Raw genomic sequence first — 9325 nt, 5'->3', positions numbered from 1 at the left:
ACATCTGTGATAATTTCAACTATAAAGATAATTTTTTTAAAAAGAAGAGAAGGTGAGAGGTAAATATGAATTAATATAAAGAAGAATCCTAATGAAAGTCCGGTGTCCCAGCTGGATTACATCTGTATCTATTGCACTGCCTAATACTTCCTTCCCCATCTACTACTATTTTTTAAACATATATTTTTATTGATTTTAGATAGAGAAGAAGGGAAAGGGATAGAGAGATAGAAGCATTGATGAGAGAGAAACATCTATCATCTGCCTCTTGCACACCCCCCATGGGCATTGAGCCCACAACCCAGGCATAGAACTGGCTACCTCTTAGTTCATGGGTCACCACTGAGCAACACTGGCCAGGCCCCATCTACTCTTTATTTTTCTTCCTGGCAGCTCTCCTTACTTCTGTTTCTCTTTCTGACTTTTTCCACTTCTTTTTTTTTTCCTAACTATTTCTTCATCTCTTCTCTTTACCAATGATATCTTCAAATTATTGCTTAGCAGTCTTGATGGCTATAAGGTCAGAGATCTCTGATTATTTTTTGGATACACTTATGGAAGTTATTTTTGTGTGTGTCAGCAAATTATATTTGAGCCACTTTGTGTGTTGTTTTAATTGCATTTATTGGGGTGACACTGGTTAACAAAATTATACAGGATTCAGTTGCACAACTCTACAACACATCATCTGTACACTGTATTATGTGTCCACCTTCCCAAGTTAAGTCTCTTTTCATCACCATGTTTCTCTCTTATATCCTTTTCCACCTCCATCATACCCCACCCTCCAGAAATTACCACACTGCTGTCTATGTGTAGTTTTTTTTTCTCTCTATTTTTTCTTTTATGCTCAATCCCTATACTCATTGACAATGGTGGGTGATTTCTCTCTACCTATAAATGTGTCTCTATTTGGTTTGTTAGTTCTTTTTGTTCATTAGATTTAACATATAAGTGAAATCATATGGTACTTGTTTTTCTCTGACTGACTCATTTTACTTAGAAAAAATGCTCTCTTGGTCCAGAAAAGGAAACCATCATGTACTATTGGTGGGAATGCAGATTTCTACAGCAACTGTGGAAAACAGTATAAAGTTTCCTCAAAAAATAAAAAATGGAACTAATTTATGACCTAGCAATTCTATTTCTGGGAATATACATAAGAAACAAACAAACAAAAAATCCAAAGACTATAAGCATCCTTATGTTCATTACAGCATTATTTATAATTAGGGGCCCAGTGCATGAATTCATGCACCTTGAAGGAACTGTGGGCCATGAGGCTGCAGTGGGCACAGGGGCAGGTCTCAGCCCATCATCCACACCCCAGCCCAGCTCCTCCTGCCACAGCTCCTGGTCCCCTGTTTGCCGACAGCCCCAATCTCACAGCCATTGTTCCCATGTACTGATGGTGCTGGCCCCACTCTCACCTACTGATGGCATGGAGTGATTGAGGATGATACCAGCAATGGGTGTGAGTGGGCCTGGTGTCTTCAGCAGGTGTGAGCAGTGGCTGCTGCCCCAATTACCCCTTAGTAGCAGGGGGAGGTGGAGAAGCCCTCAGGGATAATTGGGGGTGGCAGATACTGCTCACACCTGCTGATGGCACTGAGCATTTAGGACAGTACTAGACACCAACAGCAGGTGAGGCAGGACAGCAGTGTGCAGGAACAAAGAATTTTCAGTAACCACCAGAGGCTTGTCCTGATGACAGTGACCGATGCCCCACCTTGGTCTGGTGTCCCCGCTCACCTGCTCCACCTTTCCACCACAGCCAATGCCCACCTTGTTCCTCACTGCCACCTGCTGCCAATGCCCCCTGGTGGTCAGAGCATGTGATAGCAACCAGTTGTTCGGTTGTTCTGCCATTTGATCTATATACATATTGGGGTTTTATATATATAGATAGCCAAGATTTAGAAGCAGCTCAATGTTCAAGCAGAAGATGAGAGGATAAAAAACTGATACATTTACACAATGGATACTATCTGGCCATAAAAAATAAGGAAAATAAGAAAATCTTACCCTTTGAGACAGTGTGGAACTCTCTGATTTTGAACTGGATTGAAAACTGCACTCATAGCATAAGGTGTGGGTTTTTCACAAATTATGAAACCTAGTACAATGACTAACAAATCCTATCTAATAAAAGAATAATATGCAAATTGACCATCACTCTAACACACATGATGATCAAAGATGTCTGTGATCAAAGATGGCTGCTCCCATGTGGACTCAAGATGGCCGTCACAAGATGGCCTGCAGGAGAGGGCAGTTGTGGGCAATTAGACCAGCAAGGGAGGGCAGTTGGGAGGGACCAGGCCTGCATGGGAGAGCAGTTAGGGGAGACCAGATCTGCAGGGGAGGGCATTTGGGGGTTACCAGGCAAGCAGGGGAGGGCAGTTGGGAGTGACTGCCCTCAATTAGAGGTGACCAGCCTGGCAGAGGAGGGCAGTTAGGGTGATCAGGTTGGCAGGGGAGCAGTTAGGCATCAATCAGGCTGGCAGGGGAGTACTTAGGGGGTGATCAGGCTGGCAGGCAGAAGCAGTTAGAGGTAACCAGGAAGGCAGGCAGGCAAGCAGTTAGGAGCCAGCAGTCCTGGATTGTGAGAGAGATGTTCTGTTCAAATGCCCATTTAGGCCCGGTGGGATCGGGCCTAAATGGGCAGTCAGACATCCCTCAAGGAGTCTCAGATTGGAGAGGGTGCATGCTGGGCTGAGGGACTCATCCCCCCCATCCCTTGCACAAATTTTGTGCAGTGGGCTTCTAGTAGTTCTTAAAAAAAAACAAATAGCTGGGACTAAACTTAAGCAGTATACAAGTAAGTTATATATGGTCTATATATAGGAACTATAGATTTGAGGAATCAAATCTATGATCAAGTGTACAATAAAAAAGTTAACCAGTAACTTATATAGTCTGGAAAGAAAAAGTTCAAAATCCATGGTCACTTATCTCTGATATAAACCACCTACAATCTCTGTTGGATGATTACTTCTTGTAATTGCACTTGTTCGGACTGTCTGTGTTTCGGTCTTGCTTCCACTACGATGGATTACATGTTTATATGGACTAAAATTCTGTTCATCTACTGCTGTTTTCTGACAGTACATTGTGAACAACGTAAGAAATTTTTAATTTGTTTTATTTCTATAGGGTGAATATGTAAATAATTAGATTTTAATTAGAGGGGGAATCAAGGACATGGGAGGTAGCCTAAGGGACTAGACAATAATCCAAGCAAAGGCTTTTTTTCTAAACATTCATAAACCTGAAAGTATCTTATTTTTTAAAGGTGTTTATTTTTATGTGAAAAATAATTGTTTTCTCTTAAAGCTATCGTGTCTGTCTCTGATCTCTGAGATAAATATAAAAAATTCTGTGAACTACCAACTAAAATTTTTATTTGTGTGAATATTTGTGATTGTTTTAGACCAGTGGTCAGCAAATTCATTAGTCAACAGAGCCAAATATCAACAGTACGATTGAAATTTCTTTTGAGAGCCAAATTTTTTAAACTTAAACTTCTTCTAACACCACTTCTTCAAAATAGGCTCTCCCAGGCAGTGGTATTTTGTCGAAGAGCCATATTCAAGGGGCCAAAGAGCCACATGTGGCTTGGGAGCCACAGTTTGCGGACCATGGTTTTAGACTATATTTAAGAGCACTTTGTTTCTATAACATATACAGGTTATATTTAATTTATCAGAAATTTTCACTTTGCAATATGTTCAAATCACATGTCCTAAAATATTTGCCAAGCCAAGAAGAACAATTCTTTTTCTAAATACTGCCTGTTGAAAACAGATGTGATTAAAATTTCTCCAAGCATCACTATTAGATCCAATAATTTTGGTGAGAGCTTTTTGCAAGGTTGGGTAGTTAGATGGTCAGTGGACCATTATGGTCAACTAAAGTTCTTTCCATATTTAAAGGATAGAGTTATTGAAATTATTTTAAAGTACTGTATTGTGTTTTCATTTAATATTGCTATTATGCTTTCTAATATGACCCTTTTATTTTTTCCCCTCACATATGTATTATGTAGCAAAATCAGTGTGTCATGTTTTACTTTAGCAAATAAATGTTATCCAAAGTGCAATTTTGCTTTGGATTCTATAGATCTTTTCTCTTCTTGCCAGCCACCTCTAACTCCAAACATATACTCAGAGTCCTGGGATTCAGGCAGTATTAAATCTCATCTATAGAATCTTTTCTGTGTTTAAGCTGACAGAGGGTCAAAATATTTCTCCCTTACTTGAACTTATAGTTTCTGTGAATGTTAATAGGTCCTGTAACTCTTAATAAATTTTTCTACTCACTAATTTTCCAACTCTAGAAAACCTTTGCTTAGTCCACAATGCTGGGAGGGATACTTCACCCAAATAATTAGCAGAATGACTCTCCATGATAGCCTTATTAATATCAAAATATCATTAATGGTTGAGGCTAAGATCTGTACTACTCCCAGTTGCCTACTAGTAGGGTGACTAATTTGTGTCAACCAGGGAATTTTGAGAGTAGAGAAGTATTAATAATTAATCTAGAAAACATGCATAAACTAGAACTGTCCTAGCAAACTAGGGTTATGTTGACTCTGTCTTTGGATAGATAATTTTATCTTCCCTTAGCCAAAGATGATATGCACATTTTGTCCAAAATAACTTTATTTCAAATTTTAAATGTCCTTTTGGCTATAATACTGTATATTTACTTTTTTTTAAATGCCATGCTTTGAAATCTATCAGTTCAAATAGTAAGTGAGATCATGTCTGTTGTTCATCTTGATTTTCTGAGACTGGTACTTGAAACTCCATTTAAACATTCTCAAAGTATTGTACCACATAGCTATTTTTTTTTATAGTTTAAAACTCTTTAACAAAACAAAACAAAAACAGTTTTCTAACATGCAAAATTTTTCACATGTGTATTAGCCAAATTTGAAATATTTGTTCTATATTTGCTGAGAAATGTTTAAATGTTATTTGCAGCCAATTGTACATCTGTGACTGACTTTTATGATTGTCCTGGGAATATAAGAGATTTCTGTCCAAAGAATATTGTTTGCGCATGCAAAGATGGAAAGCCTTTTTGCAAGTAAGTGGTTATACATGCTGTAAAAGCAGAGTGAGCACAAGATATTGTGAGTAATAATTTACTTTGTATTTGTTTTCTATAAACCATAAATGCAATATTTGTTTAAAAATAATATTTTAATCAGAAATGGCTCCTACACATATAACACAGTTGTTGTTGAGTTCCTAAAATATTTTAATCTACTGCTTTATAAACAATATATACAATTTAAGATATTGGTTGATAGAATTTATATTAACTTTAAGGGATTGACACTATTTAAAACTGCTTTTGTCAGACAGACTTTTTACAGATAAATTATACATTCATAACTAAATTGTTTTACTGTTTTGAAGAAGAAAAATCAAGGTGTGTCTCATGTTATGCAACGACAATAATCCTAACTTGTTGTGTATCAATAAAATTTTGTAATTCAAGAATAAGAAAGAGTGTGTATAAGAAAGAAAGGTTTTCCAGGGCCCATGCCTCTTAAACTGAATTTTGGAAACTGATAGTAAGAAAATCACATTTAGGCAAAGGGACCAATGTAGGCAAAGACAATGAGGTTTGAGAGAATTTTGTGTTTGTGAAAATGCAAATAGTTTTCATATCATGCTCTTGACATACTGAACAACAGAATTTTCAGTTCCTCAAGTGCATTATTTCCTCTCTCACCTTTGCCCGTTCATATAACCTCTCTGTTACCCTTCCTTCCCTTTTTCCTCCTCTCACCATAACTCAACTTCTCATGATACATTCCTACTTAACCTTCAAGACTAAGCTCCATCATACTGCTAAGGTAGCACTTAACCCATTCTACTGCAACTTCTTTGAGTATAGGGTATATGTTTTCTTTTTTACAGCACTACAAAAACCAGAATTTAGTCTTATTTATCTTCAGTACCTAGCACAATATCTGTCATATAGAAGATATTCTGCAATGATTTGTTGAATGAATCTTTCAATGGGAGTGGTTGCTCAATAGTGCAAAATATTGGAAGAATATTGAAGAAGATGAAAATGATAAAAAGCCATTAGATTTAGCATTTATGGGTTGTTGGTGATAACCTTTGAGAATATTATTCCAATATTGAAAGCAACTAATCAACATTATGTTTTATTTTTCTAACCCTTATTATAATTATTTCTCATTTGTTTTATAAATTTTACAAATGTTAATTGTCCTGTCACATTAACACTATGCATGTTTTGAAAATTTTCTCCGCTAAGTTGATTCAAATAAGTTACTTCAAGTTATTTTACTGATGAATTTCAGTATGGAACATAATTGACCTGTACATTATATATATATAATTGACTTGTACCAATTATGTATATTGACCTATGGTACATTCTTTGAATGTCTATCTGATGGCAAGGGATGATTTTATTACAAAATATATTTAGCACCACACCACACAGTTTGGGCCAGGTATTTTGACATTGTGAATTATGTACTACAAATCAGAACTAAACACATGAAACTATATAACAATAATTATAAAATTATTTAATAAATTTAATGGCATTGCTAAAACTATTTAAGGACACACATACCACTACCACCCACATCCATACAGGCAAATTTCTCTCTCACACACACATGTTCCAAATGTTTAATTCATATAAAAAATTAAAAAATCAAATTAAAATGTTTAATAAAATTAGCCAAATTAAGACCACATGCCTGATATATAATTTTTTAAATTTAATTTTTTTATTTTTTCTTAAAATATTTCAATAGCTTTTAAGGACTATATTTTACATTGTTACAAATAGAATACAAATTAAATAGTTTAGATTTTTAAAAATTCAACTAACTCTCATCTGCTACCTCCATTACTGTCTTCAAATTGAGACACAGTACTGAAATATATCTAAACAGGATTCATTTTTTTTTTATTGAGGTATAATTAGTACACAAAAAATGCATTCACTTAATGTAATAATCTTGATGACTTTGGACATACGCATACACCAGTGATAGAATCACCACAGCCAAGGCACTAAACATATTCATTACGTGTGCTTGTTTGTTGTAACTTTTTCTTTCTTTTCTTCCTTTCTTCCCCCATTTTAAAGATAAGAACACTTAACATGAGGTCTATTTGCCTAACATATTTTAAAGTACACAATTATGTATTGTTAATTGTAGGTACTATATTGTACAACTAATCTCTAGAACTTACTCATCATGTTTAACAGAAATGTTACAATATTAAAAAACAATTCATTTGCTCCTCCCCCCAGCCTCTGACAACCTCCATACTTTGTTTCTTCTAGAAATCTATTTTTATTTGGAAAATAATCAATGTTCACATTTCTCACATACTTACTAGTTATTGAAAAATATATAAATTACATTTCAAATGTATTCATATTTAAAGGTTTTATTTCCTACTAGAGGCCTGATGCATGAAATGTGTGTATGGGGTGGGGTGTGTCCCTCAACTCAGCCTGAACCCTCTCCTATCTGGGATCCCTTAAGAGGTGTGTGACAGCCCTCTCACAATCCAGGATTGTTGGTTCCCAACTGCTTGCCTGCCTGCCTGCCAGCCTGATTACCCCCGACCATTCCCTTGCCAGCCTGATCGATGCCTAACTGCTCCCCTGTTGGCCCAATTGCCCTTAACGTCCCTCCCCTGCCAGTCTGGTCTTCCCCAACTGCCCTCCTCTGCCAGCCTTGTCACCCTTAACTGCACTACCCTACTGGCCTGACCACCCACAAATGCCCTCCCTTGCATGCCTGGTCCTTCCAACTGCCCTTCCTTGCATGCCTGGTCCCCCCAACTGCCCTTCCCTGCAGGCCTGGGTCCCCCCCAACTGTCCTCCCCTGCAGGCCTAGTCACCCCAAACTTCCCCCCTCTGCTGGCCTGGTCACCCACAACTTCCCTCTCCTGCTGGCCATCTTGTGGTGGCAATCTTGTGTCCACATGGGGCAGTCATCTTGTTTGTTGAGTGACAGTCAATTTGCATATTACTCTTTTATTAGATAGGATTGATGATAGGAAGAAAAACATTTATATACCCCCCAAGAATACTAAGATAATTAAATAAGATAAAATATTTAAAATTCCTTCTCCCTAGTCTCTATGATGTCAAGCCCAATAGTCCGTTTTCAACCTTTATCTTAGTTTACACATCAGCAACATTTAACAGAGTTGATCACTACCCCTCTTTGAGTTTTCTCTTGACTTCTAGGATATCCCTCTCTCCTGTTTTTACTTCTTCCTTCTGCCTCACTGTCCACTTATTGATTACCTTTGCTAGTTTCTTATCTGGTCCCTCACTTACATAATTTTATGTCTTTAAATACCATTCAAACTGGGAAAACTTATTACTCCTGACTCAGAGATATAACTGCTTACTCAACATCTCCATTTCAATATCTAATACCTATTTCAAAATCAGCAAGTACAAAACTAAACTGTGCAACTCCCATCACCACCACTCCAAACATGCTCTTTCTATAGTCTTTTCCATCTCAGTTGATAACAACTCCATTCTTTCATTTCTTTAGGCCAAAAATTTAAAAGTCATAATCAGTCCTCTTTTTTCTTACACACTTCAATTCTTGTCTATCAGGAAATACTCTTGGTTTTGCCTTAAAAATAGACATTGGCATTTTTTTTTTCTTACCTCACCAACACTGTTATCATTCTAGTTTAAACTATTCTATTTACCTCTTGCCTATATTACTGAACAGCTTTGTGACCTCTCTCCCTGCTTCTACCTTTGTCCCCGTACAATCTGTTTTCAGTACAGTAAAAAACAGTCTGATCCTTTCAAAACAACCTATATCATATCACTTCTCAAAAACCTGTAAATGTTTCTCATTTTATTATTGTAAAAATCAAAGTCCTTATATGACCTGTAAGGTATTTTGTGATCTGTTTCCTTCCTTATTAGTCTTATCTTCTATCATATTCGATTAACTCACTGTGCTCTAACAGCACTGTTTTCCTTGGGTTCATCAACATTCAGGCACACACCCTCTTGTTTTAGTCTCAGAGTTCCTTCAAATGTTACTTCTCAATGCAACCTATTATATCAATGCAACCTGTCCTAATAACTGCCCCCCAAAACATTGCCGATCCCCTTATCCTGCTCCTTTTCTTTTTTTCTTAGCACTTGTCACCTTTAAACATCTTAGATAATTTAGTAATGATGCCTATTTTTTAAAATATATATTTTGTTGATTTTTTACAGAGAGGAAGAGAGGTATAGAGAGTTAGAAACATTGATGAGA

General features: G+C 36.7%; 1 protein-coding gene across 1 annotated transcript in view; it reads left to right on the top strand.

The window, feature by feature from the left end:
• Positions 1 to 2970: 2970 nt before the first annotated feature.
• LOC118720054 overlaps positions 2971 to 9325 on the top strand; it is a 65040-nt gene continuing 58685 nt past the window's right edge. The window contains exons 1-2 of the mRNA XM_036440010.2: positions 2971 to 3123; positions 4992 to 5097. Coding sequence (XP_036295903.1) covers positions 2988 to 3123; positions 4992 to 5097 — 242 coding nt within the window. The 5' untranslated portion in view covers positions 2971 to 2987. The remainder of the gene's footprint in view (positions 3124 to 4991; positions 5098 to 9325) is intronic.

Source organism: Pipistrellus kuhlii, unplaced genomic scaffold, assembly GCF_014108245.1.
Source record: "Pipistrellus kuhlii isolate mPipKuh1 unplaced genomic scaffold, mPipKuh1.p scaffold_m20_p_16, whole genome shotgun sequence".
In the NCBI taxonomy this organism is placed as follows: Eukaryota; Metazoa; Chordata; class Mammalia; order Chiroptera; family Vespertilionidae; genus Pipistrellus; species Pipistrellus kuhlii.
Note: the sequence above shows the minus strand (reverse complement) of the source record. Positions and strands in the feature narration are given on the sequence as shown.